At 48.6% G+C, this 20237-nt stretch overlaps 1 protein-coding gene across 12 annotated transcripts in view; it reads left to right on the top strand.

The window, feature by feature from the left end:
* plekha5 (pleckstrin homology domain containing, family A member 5) overlaps positions 1-20237 on the top strand; it is a 167034-nt gene that overhangs the window by 123972 nt on the left and 22825 nt on the right. For 5 of the 12 annotated variants that reach the window (XM_061252979.1, XM_061252977.1, XM_061252989.1 and 2 more), the window contains 8 exons: positions 251-366; positions 2429-2956; positions 6263-6737; positions 8033-8119; positions 11065-11184; positions 12566-12619; positions 14473-14553; positions 18780-18842. In XM_061252979.1, the coding sequence (XP_061108963.1) occupies positions 251-366; positions 2429-2956; positions 6263-6737; positions 8033-8119; positions 11065-11184; positions 12566-12619; positions 14473-14553; positions 18780-18842 (1524 nt within the window). The remainder of the gene's footprint in view (positions 1-250; positions 367-2428; positions 2957-6262; positions 6738-8032; positions 8120-11064; positions 11185-12565; positions 12620-14472; positions 14554-18779; positions 18843-20237) is intronic. The other 7 variants (XM_061252978.1, XM_061252982.1, XM_061252981.1 and 4 more) reach the window with 7 other exon arrangements.

The raw sequence follows: 20237 nt of genomic DNA, 5'->3' as shown, positions 1-20237 counted from the left end.
ACAGTGCACCGCAATCAGCACTGGCACCCTGTTAGTCTCCTCATTACTGACGACAATCCTGAATAAGATCTCACGCGGAAAGGCAACGTGCTTTACCGCATTCTCCAAGGCTCTATTGGAAAAAGCGTTGGGCCATATTAAACCGATTTGTTAGGGAGGAGCGACTGGATTATTTTTCAACGTAGCCTAACCCCATTCTCTCTCTCTTTTTCAGGTTCCCACAGCTGTGACCCTGTCCTCTTTTAACCAGGCGACGCATCCGAACATGCGGACGTACTACTTCTGCACGGACACGGCCAAAGAGATGGAGTCCTGGATGAAGGTGATGACGGACGCAGCCTTGGTGCACACAGACCCGGTGAAGAGGTGGGTGTGCCAAAGTCCCTTTGTCATTCATTCACATTTAGCTCTCAATCCCGCCTTCGTGATCTTTAATAGAAAAGGAACGAACGGGCTCAGGTTTTACCATTCTTTTTGGTTTGCGGTTTTCAAAGCACGTTTCTGCTCGGAGCACGGAGAGAGACTTGGGAGTTTGGCGTGTCTTGTCGACTTCGGCGTATATTAGCCTCTCCTCTGGAGTGTAAAACCGAGCTTATCGGTTACGTAACCGCGGTGATTGTCAATCTGAATAGCTGGGAATTAAGCCGTCTGCGCGCTGGAGGTTGGCCAGCGCTGCACTTCCTCCGAACACTCCGCTTCCGTTAGCGACTCACTCGCCCCGACGAGCCAGGCGGAGGAATAATTGGTGAAACGGTGTCAAGTTAATTGCAGAAAGTAAAAGCAGGCCCAGCCTCACTATGGCTGGCCTTTCTCTGTTGTTTTTGCTCATTGAGCCCTGATGCGCATTATGGGGTTTTGGGTGTTTTTTTGGCTGGTTTATTTTTCCCCTTCAGATGGAAAACATTGTTGACACTCGTACGCCACAATGGTTTAGCTCTCAGCTAAAAATATCACGTTTGGCGACCGGGTTACGTAAGCGCCCCCAAAACACACATGAGGTAATGGCACACGCGGGTTTATGAGCGCTAATATGCGTTTTATTGGCCTGGAGGAGGAACAGAGGGCTGCCACGCACGTTAACAGAACCCGGGTTCCACGGCCTGCTCCCTGAAACCGGAGAAGCCTTCCGCCCAGTCCCCCTCCCAGCGGGGGGAACGTAATCCCAGCCTCGGGAGCGTAATCCCAGCCTCGGCAGCGTAATCCCAGCCTCGGGAACGTAATCCCAGCCTGGGGAACGTAATCCCAGCCTGGGGAAAGGATGTGGAGCGAGCCAGACGGTGTAAAGGCCGATCTGGAGCGCTCCTCACCGCCACAGTAAAGCTGCCGTCTCCAACACACCTGGAGAGAGAGGGCGAACACTCAGACACCAGTGGGACCTGTCTGCAGACAGCGTCTTATTGGAAATCTCTAATTTCCACTTTCTAGTCCCTCCAAGGCACCAGTGCATCGGTTGGGCCGCCCCTCCTTCCTTTGTAGGATAATCACATTTCATTAGATTTTCTGTTACTTCATCTCAGGTCCGAGATGGAAGGGGAGGGGTGGGCGCGTTGCCCTTTCACCAGTTTCAGTTTTAGCTGTTGGGGGGGGGGGGGGGGGAGGAGCCTTCCTCTCCGTGTAACCGGAGAATGATTAGTTTTCCTTATTTCCTTACTCCGCTGATTTCTCAAACATTCCCCGTACGCGGCATTAAAAGCGCTTCGATCCCTGTGCTGCCGGCCTGACAGTTTAATTAGGGCTCGTAATCTGAGCGGATCTCAGAACCGCCAGTGACTGGAATCCCCTTCACACTTCCCTCTGCATGTGTTCTTCATCCAGGGTGACGTGCGGTACTCTTACAAAAGAAATGCGCTACAGTATGTGGCAAATATGTCGGCCTTGGAAAATATTAATATATTTTGCATCAGTTAAATATATTGCCATTTTTTTTGCCTCTGTACTTCAAGACGCTGGATTTAAAATATGTATATGACGTGAATGTGGTTTAAGTTGAGGGTATTTGTATCCATATTGGGTGAACCATGTACCGTAGGAATGCAAGTTGTTTTTATGCATAGTCCCTACTATAAAGGACTTCAGGTGAAAAAAACACCAGTGCCACACCTGGGAATCGATCTCTGGCCTTCTGGGTACAGCGTCAGTTGTTTCCTCATCCAGCTGGCCCCCTCAGAAAGCAGTCCTCTGGCAGGACCGGTTAGTCCTGTCCCTCTCTGTGGTGAAGCTGGACAGGTGGCTTTCCCCACTCTCTGATCTGATGTCAGGCACCAGTGGTGCAGAGCATCTCATTCAGCTCTCATTCCAGCCTTTATTTCCCTTCCTCTTTCTCTTTCTCTTTCTCACTCTCCCCTCTCACTCCTCCCTTCTCTCTCTCGTGCTCGCTGGCTCCCTCTCCCCCTCTCTCACTCTCTCCCACTCTCTCTCTCCCCCTCAGGATGGACAGGCTGAAGGTGGAGCACCGCCTGCCCCAGGAGGTGAACAACGTGATGAACCACCGGGTCCTGACCCGGCCCGAGGCGCAGAACAACGAGCGCAACCGCGAGGCGGCGCCTCCGCCCCTGGCCCTGCCGCCGGAGGAGAGGAAGCAGAAGGACGCGGAGAAGTACGGCTTCCAGCAGGACGGCGTGGAGCGGCCGCTCACCAAGATCAACAGCGTCAAGCTGCAGCCGGCCCAGGCGGCCGCCATCGCCGCCGCCGTCAACTCCTCACGCCAGCAGGCCAACAGCGCCGGCACCGCCCCGCCCGCCCTCTACAAGCCCCCGCAGGTCAACGGGTCCGGGGACCGCACCCCGGGGGAGGTGGGCAACGCCCTGCCCCCCAGGGCCCCCTCCCAGGCCCCGGCCCCCGCCCCGGCCCCGGCCCCAGAGCCCGAGAGGACGCTGCAGAGGACCAACTCCATGCAGCAGCTGGAGCAGTGGGTCCGGGTGCAGAGAGGCCGCGGCCAGGAGGAAGAGACGCGCAGGTGAGGGGGGGGGTGCACTGCTGGTGTTTAAAGTTATGTTGTGTGCTTCTACGGGGGCAGCTGAGTTCTGATCAACATGTCGGTTCTCCGTCAAACACTGAATGGCACAGCAATGAAACCACAAAAAATAATGAGAAGAAATCACTATCCATTCTGCAGAGACAATTAATTCTGGTCCTGCAGGCACACAGACACACTGGAACCTTCTAAAACCTGTGCATCTTTTCAGAGTCCAGCTTTTATATTTTTTTCCAGGCTGCATTAGTCCAGCAGAATTTGGTATCTCTCTCTCTCTGTGTTCGCTCGCATGAATAAGTAATGTGCTTAATGAAGGGGAGCTCGCTCAGCCCATATGTGTTGTTGCTAATGAATGCTGGTTCATGCTGGAGACCCAAAGGGCGGCCTGCTGTTTTAGACAGGGAAGCGCTCTGCTGATGCGCTCAAAACAAACCTACCACCGGCTTCCTCCTCAGTCTGCACCAAGCTGTCGTAAACCTTGACCCTGTGGTGCTTTGCTTCCAATGGTACCGTCAAATCGTTTTTTTCAAGATGTACATGATGGCTTTTTTATTTTTTTTGCCATGTAAGTTGTATTCATATTGCAACATTGGCCAGCCACAAGTCTGCTGCCAGTCAAGCGTTACAGTGTTCACTTCTTAAACTTAGCATAGAGAAAACCACAGCCATCTTGAATCCACTGGCTGTGGTTCACCGAAGGGTCACTTAAAGATTCAGTTCGAGGAACCATTGTATCTATTGTTTGTTTTGACTTTCTGTTTATATTTACGTAGGGGACTGTGTATGTCTGAGAGTTAAAGGAAGGTGAGTTCAGACAGAGAGTAACTGGGCCCGGGTCAGCCCGGCTTACTGAAGGTGGGCGACCGCAGGGTTATTAGTTTTGCCGTCGACAAGATAGCGTTGTTCCGTAAGCCAAATCGGCCATTTCCTGGCGGTTGTATCCATTAAGGGCAGGTTTATTGAGGGCAGTAAAGCTACCGGGCTCCGCTCTATCATTGCCCTTGTTTTTCGCCCGCCAAAATCGGCTCCGATCGTACTCCGGCGAGCCTTGCGTGTCATTACCGCGCCCGACCGCCGTATCTGCACTGCCCCCCCCCTCCCGTGTAATTTCAGCCCCGCCGCGGCCAATCCAGAACGGCTCTGGAGGGAGATAAGGCCGTCCGCCAGTGTGCTGGGGAAATGAAAAGATTTTTTGGGGGGCGAGAGGAGGGAGGGAGGGAGGGAGGGAGGGAGGTGGGGGGGGTGGGCGGAACATCGGTCAGAGAGCGTGTGTCACTTTGCATCTGATACAGTTGAGTTAATGTCACAACAAATGGCCTCCTCAAAATGGAAGCCGCGTTTGCGCTCTGCGATTGATGCGGCTTTTATATTTATGGGTTGCGTAAGTTCCCAGGCATCGTCCAGCCTACAAGCATCTGGCTCCGCTGCCTGCCAGGGATTGTGGGAAGGGGAGGCTTAACAAGAGGTACATGGGTTTTTGTTTTTTGCACTTTCCTATTTGCTGTACAGGCTATTTTGTACACTCTTTCCTCTTTAGTCAGGTTTGATTTTGGTAACCTGTATCTTTTAGGCCCAGTATGGGCAGCCTGTAGCCTAGTGGCCGAGGTACATGACTAGGACCCGGAAGGGTTGATGGTTCAAGCCTGTGTGCAGCCACAATAAGATCCGCGCCACAGCTGTTAGCTAAATATTAATTATGGATATATGCTGCATCCTCAGGGAGATCTGATGGTATGTGTGATACAGTACTGTATGCACTGTGCCTTTGGAATGGTCTCATTTTTGTGTATTACATGGCGTGCTGTTGTAGAACTAAGGGAAGGACAACTTAATCACTGTGTCCTGTGTGCCTCTGTTCTATGAAATTACTTCATCATCCTTGCCCCATGTATTGATTTTCAGGGGTCAATGATACCCCCTGAGGATCTTTAAATAAAGGGATGGCTTTATTATATTGCAATGCTCCAGACAAACTTTTTTTAAATTGCTGGCACTGGTACCAGTAACTTCTTCAAGTACCGGCACTAAATTTGGTCGCACCCAATAATTTATCACGGCTTCACACGAAAAGGGTATTTAACACTTCCCTTTTTTCCTTATCACATCCAACTTTAATCACAGCAAATGCGAATAATTAGAGCAGGAATAACTGTTAAAGTTCATCACTGGAGTCTTGGGAGGTAGAGCAGACACCATAGGACTGACGTCTGTAGATTTCCTCCTGGATAAAGCGTTTATTATTGTACGCTTCATTTTACGTAGTTTCAGCTACTGGCAGTGATGGTGTCATCACAATTAACCTACAGCGCCCATTGTGCTCAGTCTAGTCCTAATTTCCGCGCAGAGAATGTTATCTCTGTGTGCGTCACTCCCAACACCTTAAGGCCGGGAGAGCAGACCTGCTTACGCACAGAGAGGAGAGACACAAGTCAGATGTTGATTAGGCCAGCTAGATTCCAATTGCACTAGTGCGACCAATGAAAATGCTTAATGGCTCAAGTGAGCGAGTAAAATGGTGGCCCCCTGGAGCCCTGCGTTGGCGGTCTGGTCTGTGTGACCTCACACGTGCTGTGAGCCGTCGCCCTGCTGAAGTGCCTGGGTTCTCACGGGCTCCTTGTCCGCTTCACAGCGATACCGCACACCTCTGCAGCCTGCTGGATGTGCTCGTCGCCATGACGCCGCACGTCACTCGGAGCTGCACGAGCAGAGCCCAGAAACAGCCGGAAGCAGAAGGTCCCCTTTGTCGCGGTTCGGTGTCCCTCCCTCAGTTTGGTGGAGGGGGGACGGGGACGGTGGTGAACTTCCGGGAGGGGCGCAGGAATAACCCTCTTGGTCCTGGGTGGAGTCGCCGTGTCCGAGTCTCGGAAAACGGCTTCATAACCGTTTCTTTTTTACTCTCTTTGGCGCTAGTGGCGGCCAACAAATGAAGCTAATTAGTGCCGCCTAATCGCTCCCTCTGCCACAGGATCCCAACAAGGTCATTGTAAAAATAGCCCCGGTCCCGCTGCGAAAATGGGCCTTTTCCAGGCCCCCGCTTCGGGAGAACGTTAACGACACAGCGTCTTTACGACGGGATGAAGGCTTTTTATATTCACAACCCCGGAGGCAAAACTGCAATATCACAGGAATGTATTACCATAATTAAATTATTGACTATCCGCGAGATAAAAAATGTGGTCTTTGCTAAATGTCACATTAAGGGGGAAGATTTAAATACAGCGGGGCTGTTCCGGACGTGTTATTCAAGAATCCTTCTGTTGACTCTGCTTCTCTCCCGGTGTCTTTCAGCATCACCTCCTACCAGACCCTCCCGCGGAACATGCCCAGTCACCGGGCGCAGGTGGTGCCCCTGTACCCCGAGGGGTACCGCACGCTCCCCCGGAACATGCTGCGGCCCGACAGCATCTGCAGCATGTCCCCGTCGGTGTACGACCGGGCCCTGGGGCCCCAGGCGGACAAGCGGAGGTCCATGCGCGACGACACCATGTGGCAGCTGTTCGAGTGGCAGCAGCGGCAGGCCTACACCAAGCAGGGCCCGCCGCTGGGCTACGGCACCCTGCCCAGCCCCAAGACCATGGTCAACCTGTCGGAGCACGTGGCCCACTCCATCCCCCCCTCTCCCTCCCACGGCTCCCTGGCCCACTACCAGGGCTACTCGCCCCTGCGCTCCTACTCCAACATGAGCACCCGCTCCGAGGTGTCCTCGCCCGTCTTCAGAGGGGACGTCTCCATCGACCGCCGCCACCGGCCGCACATCCCCAAGGTAGGGCCGGCTTCCCACACCCGCCCCTCGCCCCCGGCCTTACTCAAAGCTCTTCTTCTCGGATGGTTCATTCCTACCTGACCCAAAACAACAACTTATTTACTCTTAATATCTCCAATGATGTGAGCCAGCTTGGCTAATTTCAGCATTTGCCAACCGGCTAAGAAATGTACTCTTGTCAAGCTAACAGTCACAAAAAGCTAATATTTTCTAGTTTCAGAGAAATAGAATAGGATTTTAACACTCATAAAGGCAGATGTATTCTGCAGTGTATGAATGTGGAGTTACTGTTTAAGCTCCCGGTGTACTGCTAAAGAACTAATTTACCGTTCCAGTAATGTCTAAATGAGGTCATTGAATACTCACGAAATATAACTGATAAACCGTAATAACTATATTTTTTCAATTACGTAGTGACTGATGTTCACTCCCTGGAGCCCGGATTTATAATAGAATATTATAAAAATACAAATATGCTCTTCTCAAATTTCAATTCAGTCCCCTTTTGAGTATTATTGATGATTTGGGTATAAATCCATTGCTCCCAAGCGTAACATTATAGAAAATTGCTTCGGTGTTCAATAGTCAAGCTCTGACATCCTATTTACTGTAATGGTCCTGGATATTAATTTAGGAAAACCATATATATAGCAACTCTTTTTTATTTTTATTGAATTTTAAAGCGCAATAGAAATGGGCTCCTGCTGAAAGACGGGTTTCTGCAGCCTGTGCAGTGCATGCAAGATACATTTTAACTCTCACCTGTCTCCTACGCGAGACACCCAGTACCTTCTTCGGCTAATGGGACTGAAATTGACTTTGTACAGTAGCGTGTAGGTGATGTATAGCAAGCCATTTTTAATCCATGTTCTTTTGTTTGTGTGCCTTGGAGCCCCTAAGTAAGTAACTTTTTCTCTACCCCACGCGCACAACACATATTTTATGATGTGAAATCAATGAAACATGGATTGTATAATAAGAGTGGCTCTGGCTTTATGGTACATGATGGGGAAGGGGGGCGTGAGTGCTGTGTGCTATTCGGGTAATTACAGGTCACCCCCCCCCCCCCCCCCCTCGAGCCCCGTCCTCCTCAGTGAAGCAGCTGCTGATTGGAGGAGCAGGAAAAGCGATCTCGCTGAAGGAGCACATCTGCTCTCTGCCGCTCTCTCTTTTCATTCCATCATCCGCTCCATTTATCCAGCCGCTCGTTTAATTGGCCCAGAGAAATGGGACAGGCTCCTCTCCTGACCGCGGAAATGACGGGGTCTCATACCCTCTCTCATTTACCCCTCCAGCAGTACGCCTACCCGCCCGACCGGAGGTCCATGCCCGCCGGGATCCCAGCGCCAACCATCACCCCTCAGGCCCTGCAGGGCAAGACGGTAAGAGTCGCCCCGTCTGCCCTCAAACCCTCCTACCCCCTCTCCTCACCTCAAACCCTCCTACCCCCTCTCCTCCCCTCAAACCCACCTACCCCCTCTCCTCCCCTCACCTCAAACCCCCCTACGCCCCGTCTGCCCTCAAACCCTCCTACCTCCTCTCCTCCCCTCAAACCCCCCTACCCCCTCTCCTCCCCTCAAACCCTCCTACCCCCTCTCCTCCCCTCAAACCCACCTACCCCCTCCTCTTACCTCAAACCCCCCTCTCCTCTCCGCTCCTCAAACCCCCCTCCTCCCTTTCCCTCAAACCCACCTACCCCCTCCTCTTACCTCAAACCCCTTTACCTCAAACTGTCCCCCCCCCTCGCCAGGGCCCTGTCCTTGGAGTCGGACACACATCCATCTCGTACACCAGCCCTGTAATTTCAAGGTTCGGCTGAAGCCAGACTTTCTTTGTGGCTTTGAGCAGGCTTCCAACTGAAAATGAACAGTGTTTATAATCCCCCTCTCTCTCTCTCTCTCTATCTCTCTCTCTGGCTTTCCGCCTCCCTCCTTCTGTTCCTCTGCCGTAAGAAGTTGTTGGTGGAAGCCATTAGAGGCAGATTCTGCAGGGGTATGGTTTTTATGTGACAGGAATATAAATGCGACTCTAAAGGAAAGCAGGGAAATGCCACGGGTGTGTACGTGCCTGAAAACACATGTTCGCCCATTTCCAGAGCGCGCAAAACACGGTGTCTGTGAGCTGCATATTAAGCCAGGTTTTCCTTTCTTTTCCCCCTTCATCATTTGTCATAATTCATATTGTTTTAATAGGTGAAAAAATTGTCAATTTGGAAAATGTGTCAATTAATTTTGAGTGGAATTGTAGGTAGCATTGATTGGCTGTGTGGATTGATAAGTCTCTGAGCGCATTACCCAGTGAGTTCAATGATAATGAATAGAAGTTATTGAGCTGGAGTGAAGCGTGGTATTTCTTAAACAAAGGCAGTTAATGGCCCCATTTGCATTAGAGTATTTTCTATTCCTGTCGCCAAACAATGATGAACATAAATTGGATCGTTACGTTTCTTCGTAATGTGTAAGAATTGTGCTACTTCATCTACGGCGTGTGCCCTTTCCGCCTAAGCCGGGAGCTCTGATGTATTGCGCTGATGTCATAGACGTGGCTTAATGCAGCTCTCTAACCCGTACGTGACTGCAGAGCACAGAGCTCCATAATGTTTGGGACAAAAACCTTTTTCTTTTTTTTCTTGATTTGGCTCTGTACTCCACAATTTTTTTGATTTGTAATCAAATGGTTCACGTGTTTAAAGTGCACTTTCCCGCTATTTATTTGATTGTAGAAATTACAGGACTTTTTATACACCTCCCCCACGTGTTATTGGTTCTGCTGCAGCATTTAGACTGGCTACTGGTTACAGAATAACTACAATTCCCACGTGCCTTTCACTGTCTCTATAGGGATGTGGAAAGGTGCTGGTGCTTTGTTGAATATTCAGGATGCAGTGTGCTTTGTAGCCGCTCGCTGTCAGTCTATCTGAGGCAGTGGAGGAATAAGCTCATTCATCTCCATGGCTGCCAGAGACTTCTCTGATGTAGAGATATTCCTGACATCATCTGGGCCTTCTTATCCCAAGAAACAGAAAACATCTTTTTTTTTTTTTTTTTTTTTGTTTAACATTCCTTTTGTAAGACTTAACTTTGATCATTTTTTAATCTGTCATTTTTATTTCTGTGCTTCAGTATATGTGATCACATGTTTGCTGATGTGAATATATGCGTGTAATGGTTTAACGAAAGAGAGTTTGATTAACGGTGATGTCTTTCCCCTGATAGACTGCGTTTAGGAAAACTGAGGAAACTATGCCTAAACCAGTGTCTGGGCCTGAGAATGGGCTCACTCAAACTGTGGGAGTCTGGGGACAGTTGGACAGGATTCAAAGTGCTTCCCCGGCAGACAAACAAATGGTCTGTTTGACTGTCCCTAATTAAAGAGAAGATGGGTAATTAAGATTATGCCTAATGCAGTTAGAACTTCACTGGGCTTACTCTAATTGTCAACGTGCACGCGTTCATGCGTGCAAGCACGCACTTTCACTCTCCCGCTTTCATTTCAATACACCCACACATGTACTATGGAGTGCTTTCACACAAGTGGAGACAAGCGTACGCCTTCATAGTTTTCATACCGATGCAGTCACACACACACACACGTACGCACACAGCACAGGCACACACACCCACTCCACACACACAGAGACACACACACAGCTGGTGCTATAATAGAGATCCGTCATCGCCCCCTAACTCTGCACCATAAGGCTGTGTGGTCCAGAGTGGAGCGTATGATATTCTATCTGACAAGCTTTGAGAGCCTCTGCCAGACATGTGTCAGTCTTCCCAAAAGCAGGGGAAGATCAGGGGTGGCAGGCTTATTCCGTCGTGTTCACAGTGACAGAAAAAACTAGGCTTCTTTAACAAAGGCCAATGCAAGGAAGTATTAAAAAAAGCACAAAACAAGGGGAAATATCTGAGTAATCCCTGACTGACTGAATGTGCTGTTGTCGACTGTAAGCATGGATGGCGGTGACCGAGTTGTCACAGAAGGGAAATAACAGGAGTCTCTGCAGTGTCAGTACTGCTACACAAGGCTGTCTCAGGCCTGAGTCTACTGTCCCGGTTATGGGGTGTGCGGGTGGCTGAGTGCGAGAACTGCAGTGGAACAGGACGCCCAATGGAAGCGCCTCATCTGGGACCTGGAGCTTCCTCGTACACAGACAGGCTACCACCTATCACAGGACTCACCTGATAAGACGAACCTCATCACTATCCTGAGAGAGCAACCCCGTCTGCAGTCCCCTCTGCCCCCCCACCGAGGAGAGAGGGGAGGGCTGAGGGGCGTGGGAGGAGGCGCCAGGCCCCGCCCTAACCTGTTGTCCCCTCCGCAGCCCGAGGAGCTGACGCTGCTGCTGATCAAACTCCGGCGACAGCAGGCGGAGCTCAACAGCGTCCGCGAGCACACGCTAACGCAGCTAATGCAGCTCAACCTCGACACCGGCAACCCAAAGGTCAGCCCCGCCCCGGCCTTCGCCACCCGCCCCCGGCCCCTCAGCCAACGGGCTCGCAGCTGGGGGGCCGGGCGGGGGCCCGGGAGCTTGTGGTGGTCGGGTTGGGTCGCTTCTCTGTTGCATCGTGGGGGGAAGAGCCAGCTCTTTTCCGTGTTAACCGGTTTGTTTTATTTTACGGTTTCTGTGTTGGGTGTTTTTCTTTATTTTTGATTTTTTTTTTTGCATCTTCTGTTTTTGCGTTTTTGCTGTGATAAAACTTAATGCATCGACTTTCCGAATATTATTTATGAATGACCATTAACCCTTGAAGAACAGAAAAACTGTGGCCATATTCATAAAATAATTATCTGTTGTGAAAACAATTACCAGGTGGTGTGAAATCAAATGGTATAGTTATGAAGGGTTTTCTTTAGCAGAAACTGCAAAATTTGTGAATATGGCCATTTGTAAAGCAATTAATGCTGCAGTTTTATCTCTTGTTAAGCCTAAAAGGTCATGAAGAGATTGACTGTGGAGATTATAGAAGGATTCATTGTTTTGCTTGCATTGCTTTGTATTCGATTGTGAATGTCTGGTGCAAGTATCAGACATGGAAGGCACATTACAGCGAGTGCCTGGTGTTCAAGGGTTAATGGTGTTGGTGCATGTGGGGCCTGTACGCATGCCCCAACTGGGGGCTTTTCTTGCTGAATGTCATTTGCTGTATCCTGTTCCCTCATGAAAGCAATGTGTACAGTCTAAACGCATCCTTTTGGCTCTGTGCTTGTGAAAGACGCTTTGCTTTGGCAATTTGGCAACGTGTTTTTTTTTTTGTCATGCAATTTTGTTGTGTTATATTTGAAGTGTATTTTTGTGCTCCTTATCCTTATCGATGCAGCCTATGTTGATATTGATTTCTCATAAGATTTTTGGGCTGATGCTTGAAGCTGTGCACAAGCATTACGCATTGGGGCATGTGGGTTTGCGTTTGTCCGTGAAATTCACTTTGAGTCAGTCAGCTGGTTGAAAGTACACGGAATACAGTTGCATGGTGACGGCTGTAATCTTGTTCACTTGACGCCGGGTGTGTTAACCCTTGATGAGGCCTGTTCCACTGGATGTTGAACACTTTCTGTGTGATGTGAACAGTAGCAGGCATCCAACATGCCACCAGTGTATGAGGATATGCACTTTTCCATAGCTATACTGATATAGCTGATCATCGGGCATTTGACTTTGTTTCAAAAGAATTTCAATATACTGTATTCTTTCCTACTATCTGAACTGATTCAACTCTTGTTCTCTGACTGTGTGTGTGTGTGTGTGTCTGTATGTTTTGGTCTGTGTGTCTGTCTCTCTTTTTACCTCCTCCTCTCCTCTTCCCCACTGCTGCGGACGCTAGAACGAGATTCTGTCCCATCACCTCCAAAGGAACCTCATGTATTTGGACAGCCAGGTGGGGGAACACTCGACAGTCTCTTTGCTTTAGCGCATGTCAGACCCTGTCCTGGCTGAGGCTCATTGGAGCTCTTTAATGTCAATCTTCTGCCCTGGTCCAATGAGAGAGCGCCTGGAGGGACCTGACCCAACCGGACTAGGCCGGACCCAGAACTGGGCCAGATTGCTTCAGCTGGGTTTTAATGGCATCCTGTTAATACTTTTATCATTTTCCCTTTCTGTCCAAACCTCATCCGAACTGCTGCTCTAACTGCTGATCCCGAGCACTAACGCTAAAGCTCTGCCATTTTGTGTGGCCAGGAGCCTCTGGCTCCCGACGCCCTCCATTATAAATAATTTCTCCATCACAGAGTCTCCTATGAAGTGGAATTACAGTCGTATATCCCAGCAACGGCGTTATAGTGAGGCAGATGCCAGTTATGCATGGTTTTCCAATAACAAAGCCTTTCACTTTATCGAAACGACTGCAGCGGCGGTATTGGCGGAAATAATTACGGCCTTCCTTTATTCATTTCAGAAGCCTGCCTTGAACAAGCAATTATGCGCAGTAACCAAACAACAGGAAGGCTGGCTGGTAGACCCACTCTTGTGCGTTTCAGTTTCTGCAGATATTAATAACCCATTTCAGACAAGAGAGCAGACTCTGGTATGTCATACATTTTTAAAGTGGTACAAAACCTTGAGGTATTGTCATTTTTTCCCTTCATTAAACTCACCGGTTATTAAAATGCGGATTTATCCTTTTATAGAGCATTAAAAATAAGACCCCCCGCCTCCCGCCCGCTTGTCACATCAATATTGCAGGGGCCGGGCCTTCGCCGTGGGGTTAGAATGCAGACGGAGCTGGAGAGGTGTGCGCCACAGGGCGAGGCGTCTGGATAGACCGTTGTGGCGTTGCGGAGAGCAGGAGGGAGGCGTGTGGAAGCTGGCCCGCGTCTCCCCCTGTTATTACTCTCCCGCAGAGCGGGGAGGGGGGGAGAGGGGGTCACTGATTGGACACATCAGCTTCAGCCACGTCACAACCACACAGTTTCCAGACGCCAGCTCACTCCAGGGCAAATGAGGACATTTACCCCCCCTTCAAAAACCCTTTTTCTCCCTTATATATATATATCAAAAACAGGTTCAGTTTGTCACTCAAGATAATGAAAGGGTAGACATGGAAAACAAGTGGGAGTCCAGTGCGCTCTTAATTGTGAAGTTAAAAGCCTTTATTTTTAACATGGCAAGAAGAATTCAAGCTTCCTGCATCAGGTTTCAGAATTTTGACTGACAAACTGAAGCTCCTTTTTCGTATATAGTCACGGCTGCCTTTTTTGGGGAAATTCTGTATTTTCTGGGGGGGAAAGCCTTTACATTTGGGGCAGATGTGAGATGTTATTTAGGCCTCTAAATAGGCCTCTGTTTGTGAAAATCATTGGTGACGTTTCACATAAAACTTTGCTTCACTTCTTCTCCTTCTGCTTCTGAAGGACTTTTGATGATGTCGGTGCTCAACAAAAGTTGTTCAGTCAGTGTGGGACTAATTCCCTCCGATAGATCGCATCGCACCGGTTGCCTCAGGACAGCAAAGCGAATGCCTTCGTACACGTATTCGGATTTAACGAAGGTGTACATGTGTTTCCGTTCAGCTTTGATATTGGACACGGTCCACCTGTCTGACGAGCAGAATCTGCGGAGGTGTGCTTGCGGTTAGTCACACACTGAGATTTACTGCTGAGAGACAGACTAACTGTAACTGTGACGGCTGTCTGCGGGAATCCAGCTGTGCTGCAAACTGACGCTGTGTGTGTGTGTGTGTGTGTGTGTGTGTGTGTGTGTGTGCTCCTCTCACCCCGCCGTCCGCGCTAGATGAAGGAAAACGAGCCCTTAATCATCATGAGTCACACAATGATTGAGAACTCGGCGCCAAGGCCGCAACTGTACCAGCAAGTAAGGTCTTGGAAAACAAACGGCTTTGCTTCCACATTTTTATTGTGTTTTTACTTTTTATGTCATCACCCTCCCCACGTACCCACCCAAAAAAAAAGTTCCTGAATTATGTTTTGTCGTTGATATTGTTTGTGGGGTTTTTTTTTAAATAAATATTTCCTCCCGGCCTCTCATGACATTTTTACACGTATCCGTACTGGAGCACATGTGCCTCATCCATTGCTTTATCGCCCCGGGCCCCTCCCTCTCTCTGTGTGAGGGCCCGGGCGATGTGGGGCATGGCTTCTGGTATGTGGTGCACTCTCCAGCTGTCCCACCATGGCTGTAGAATGGGTATGGATGAGCTCCATGTTTAGTGTTACTGTGCTGGGTCAGCTTTTACGTCTCCTCTGCCGACTCTGCGGGTGTGGGCTCATTCACAGCCAACGGTCACCGCCCCTCTCCGACCGCCATTCCGTCAGTCCGTCCGTCCGTCCGTTAACCGCCAGGGCCAGCCCTGAGTCGTAGGCCGCCGGCTCCTTCCGAGCGGAAAAGGCTGTCCGTCACAGGTATTTAAAAGGCGCTGCAGGAGCCGGCCCTCAATCTGGGCTAATTGCTCCTCAGTGCCGGCTCAGGGAAAACCCCCCCCCCCCGTTGTTCTCATTGAAGGATTGTCACCGGAACATTAAGTGCCCCGTTAAATTGGATGGGATTAAATTAAAGGGACGGGGCGGTAATTGAAGTCTTTATCCCTGAACGGATCAGTTGTCCGGCAGTCCATCAGGGCCGGTTGCCTCTACATAGCCGGGACGGCCCACCTCCTTTCCCCTAAAGCGTAACGCGAGGCAGATTGACCTGCTGTCGTCAGCTTCGGGGGATAAATATGTCCCCTGCCCCCCCCCCCCCCCCCCCTCGCTGAGAGGAGGTTTTATTCCGTGTCCCCATTTTCATTTCCTGTCCTATTCTGAACCTGAGACGGCCAAATGTGGATGTGGGTCCATCAGCGGCTCTCATTAGTCACACTGGCTCCAGTGGTGGCACACGCTGCCCGGGGACTGTAATCAGCGTGACACAGCTGTGGATGGCCAGCAGTGGTCATTTCTAATGTAACCGTAGCTCCGAAATATCTGGCAGCCCCTGCCCCCTCTCCCCATCACACAGTCTGTAATTAGAGCAGTGAATGAACAATCACATTATGAAAAGACTGTTAAAGACCAACCTGCCTCCTCCTGTGCAGGGATCAGACAGACTGGCTGTAAACTATAATATATCTCACTGGTGAAATGTCAATTTGCCTCCACCCCCGCCCAATTCTCTGTCATCAAACATTAAGGAGCCGTTTGTTCCTGACTTTTATTGCTTTGTGACTGTTTTAGTGTTTTTTGTACAGAAGCACTATAAACTCTACCGTTAAAACCTCATCCAGGTTCCTGGGTCAATCCTCACCCTGACTGCCTTTTAAATGCCTCTGACACTGCATAACTGAGTCTGCAGGGTTTTACATCACAGCTGTTCAGACCTGCCCTGGTTTCTGCGTAAAGATAGCAGTTATTTCTCCTATTAAATCCTAATCAAGGCCTCGTAGGAGGCATTGTGAATTTTGAACACTCTTCTCGGTGGACAATTTTCACATCAAAAAAGCTGATGTAGACTCGTAAACCGCTGAATCTCCTGGAAGTGCTTTAAGGATAATATACATGCGTCTTTGTGGACCTTTATAGCAGTCCAGTATGTATTTTTAAATGAGACCGCAGACTGACTGTTCTCCCGTAGCCCAGTGGACCGAATCTCCAGGGATAATGAAAATGATAATTGAATTAGCTTTTCTTTTTTTTTTTCCTTTTTTTTTTTCTTTTTCTTTTTTTGGATCATTTATTGTTGTCAGCAAAGGGTGATAATTTAATCAGGTTGTACGTTTTGTACGTTAATGGTACATCGACAGGATGTCACCAGTCTGGATCCCACGTCGAGGTGCCCTGTCCTTTCACAGTGACCCGCAGTGAAGCAGGGTTATTAAATCTGAGCGCATTTTCACTCTGGTAGCGTGTGCAGATAGATGTACAGAGCACGCTACTGTGGAGTACGACAGTAACACCGGCCGTCTGGTGAGTCGTGCTTCTCTCTCTCCCTTTCTCTTCTACCTCACTCCTTTTTTCACGCGTTCACCCTTTCACCAGACTGTCTCTCACTTCTCTTCTTTCTCTGTCTCTCTTTCGCTCTCTTGCTGTCTCTTTCTCTCGCTCTCTCTCTGTTTCTCTCTCTCTCTCTCTGTTTCTCTCTCTCCGTCTCGTGCTCTCGTCGCGTGCAGAGGCGATAAAAGACCCCAGCTTGTGTCACTGTACGACATCACCTCCTTGCCACTTTTGTAACCGCGGGTGTAAAAGTGCTGCAGTTCGCCCTCATACCGTTCCCCCCCGGCATCGGCCAGGCGCTGGCCACATCTCCATCCGCACCTGTGGGGCTGAACGAAGTGTGTCTGTGTTCCTCACACCCCGCCCCGCCTCGCCGCGCCCGAACCCTGTGACCCGCGTGCAGTCTGCATGCTCACTGTGGAATGCCTCCAACATGCTCGGCCAACGGTCCTCCTGTCTGTGCTGTGGGAGTTTACTGCACTGTGGGGAAAATATATATATATGTGTGTGTGTGTGTGTGCGTGCACTCGCACGTGTGTCTGTGTGCGTGCGTGCCAATGCATATCTCGGATTACTGATATGCATATTATGCCGTAATCTGACTAAACCTTGAATCAAATGCAGTTGAATTGAATTTGTCTTTGTTGGGCTAACGGGTTCATGCACCCGCGCGTTTCAAGGACAAACGGGGAGGTTTTAGGAGGTCGGTTTATGGAAATGTTTAAGAGGGGGGCGGGCGAGCTACTGATGGCTTTAACATACTATATATATACTTGGACAAGCAGTCACAGAGTGAGAAGAGTTTCCATGAAGCTGCTGTTTGGCTTTAGTACTCAGGGAAGGTCAGTCTGAAAGAGGGGAAAGGACACTTTTGTAGGAGTGAGGAAGGTACCTCTGAACTTGCACCCAAGAGCCCTCCCAAATCCTCTATAAAATAAAATAGAATCACAAAAGTGTAAGTGCAGGCACAAAATGAGCTTTTATATAATGTATTGAATGTCAGCCTGTCTTAGCCTAAAGGACTCATTTTTAAGGAGTTATGAAGGCACTTTACTGGCCCAGAGAGGACTGAGCTGTGCTGTTCCTGCCTCTAAAACTGGAACAGTGTCAGCCCACAGACAGACTAAGAGCTTTATTTACTCCGCATTGTTCTGGGCTTAAATGCCCCTCGACTGCTGTAGCCTGTCTTTAGCTACTCCCACGGAGATGAGAAGGCAGCTCTCTCTCTCGTGAAATGGCTGAACTCGCCCGCATCTTCAGTTCTGAGTAGGCAGGTGCGTGGGCCAATAGAAATCGCTTGTTTTGTGGCAGAAATACCTGCTCAATCCAGACGTACGAACATTGTAATTATTCTGTCACATCGGTGCTAAAACGGGGCTCAGAAGTGCCCTTTCGAATGCACCTTTGAGCATCGTTTTAAAATAATACTCGTATTAATCCCGTATGCGTGTCTTTTTGCAGCAAAACAAGTGAACTCTGGTACACACACACACACACACACACACGCACAATCAGTTTACCGCTGTCTATCCCTCGCTGAGAATGTGAATAGTCTATTTTTGCCTTTAAGCCCACAGGTATCTTAAATTCCAAAATAGGCTCTTTATCGCAAAATATGTAAATAATAATTATTTTCTCCCCATGCAATCACCTACCATCCCACCCGTCGCCATGGTAATGGCTGACTTGGGTAGGCAGGAAAGATGGAACAGTTGTAGCAGCTCTGTTAGCAAACACCGTGGTTTGTCACAACACAACCTCTTACACTTTTAGCTGTTAAAATGAATGAGGCGCTTTTCAACCTGGATGCCTGCTGTTGTAAAAGTAAGGAACAGCATTCGCTATACATTTTATGATAAAATGTCCTTTTAAGAGCCGTTGGCAGGGACAGGTGTGGCACTCGGGAAAGTCACAAGTACCGAGTCAGGCCTAAAGCCCTACATTACATTTCTGTAGAGAATCTGTTGCTCTGAAACGACGTTTGACAGGTTTTCAGTGACGGATGCCCTTGAACATAGAGCTTCTTCATAGCGCTGCATTGGATTTAAAAAGAGTCTCGGCTTTTCTCCTGGTGCATTGCTGTTGTAAATGACTCATTTTCACTCATTCTTGTAGGTGACCCCAGACGACTACAGAGATAACTCCTATATTTACAGACCGGAGGAGCTGGACATTGATGTAAGTGCACGCAGGTGAAAGCAAGCATCTGCCTTCTCACTTTGTTATTATGTTCAAAGGGATTTGGTTCTCTGTACAAAATCATTGGGTTAAATTTAGACGTTTATACAATCTGGTTTTGGTCAATTTAATTTGATACTTTTATTTACAGTAGGTTTTGATCTCCCTGCCTCAGTAAATAAATGCATTTTTACAGTCTAAACATTGTTCCTGAAATTAAAGGACATTTTTCTACAATTTGTCTGCAGAAATTATACTTTGCAGTTTTCCTAAAGCTGAACTAACTTTGTACGTGTCATTGCATCTCTTCTTGGATTCTCAGATTTCTTACAGCGTGAGGATTGAGAAGGCATTTATGCAATATTGAATATGACAGTAGCATCCCTGTTGACTTGTGATTTGTGCGGTCGTGGTCGTTCTGACTCCAGCGGTCACGTCATGTGTAAGAGATCTAATCGAGAGCGAAGAGGCCCCAAACAGAGCTCCAGACCTCTTTTCTTCTCCGCTGCATGTAGAGTCTGGGGAAAACATGGTTGATTGCTGATCAACCTTTTTTCTTTTTCTTTTTTTTTTTTTCTTTTTACAAAAAAGGTTCAGCAAGCAGGGTGTAGGAGAGTTTAGCAGTGGTTGCACTCACAGATTTATAAAATAAAATATAATAAAAACACAGTAAATTGTATTATGGCACTTGTAAAAGAAGAGGGAAGGAGCTGGAAATAAGCTGCAGATAATGTTTTGGCGTACTGATCGAAACAAATTTTTTGCCACACCGGCTAATAATATTAAACAACCCCAGGAGCAATTTTGGCGTTCATTTACTCATGTTGAGCTAGCTAGAGCATGACATCTCATTTTCGACTATTCATTCAAATTAAGCGCTTTCTCTTTGAATCACTGAATATGCCACCAACGGCTGTCTAAATACGATCAATAAGCAACACAAATGTCAGACACTGAAAGACGATTGGCTCAAAGAAACAGGAGTGATTATTTTGTTGTTGTTGTTCAGGTCTGGGCCATGGCCATGTAAGCATTTAAAAGAGACCTTGGAACATTTATAGAATGCAGTATATTTTTCCTGTGTTTTGGCAGGATCCGTGACCACTGAATAAAAACGTGGAAAAAGACAAAAGGAAGAAAATGAACTTCCTGCTTGATGAAATGCGTATCTTTAACTGGCTGGCTGTAAAACACTTTAAAATAACTGTGTTTGCCATAAATGGCCTGTAGACACATTTTGTATCAGGTGAGGGGGATAAAAAGGTTGAACTTCCTGTCCTGAAAATTGAGTGAAATTGAGTCTGTTTCTCAGAGTGCATCTTTAAAGTTTATGTGCCATTTTCTGTCCAAGAGGAATGAAGCAAAATTAATTCCGGGAACAGATATAGAGAGAGA

This window comes from Conger conger, chromosome 8 (assembly GCF_963514075.1).
Source record: "Conger conger chromosome 8, fConCon1.1, whole genome shotgun sequence".
Taxonomy (NCBI): domain Eukaryota; kingdom Metazoa; phylum Chordata; class Actinopteri; order Anguilliformes; family Congridae; genus Conger; species Conger conger.
This window is presented reverse-complemented; position numbering and strand designations above follow the sequence as displayed.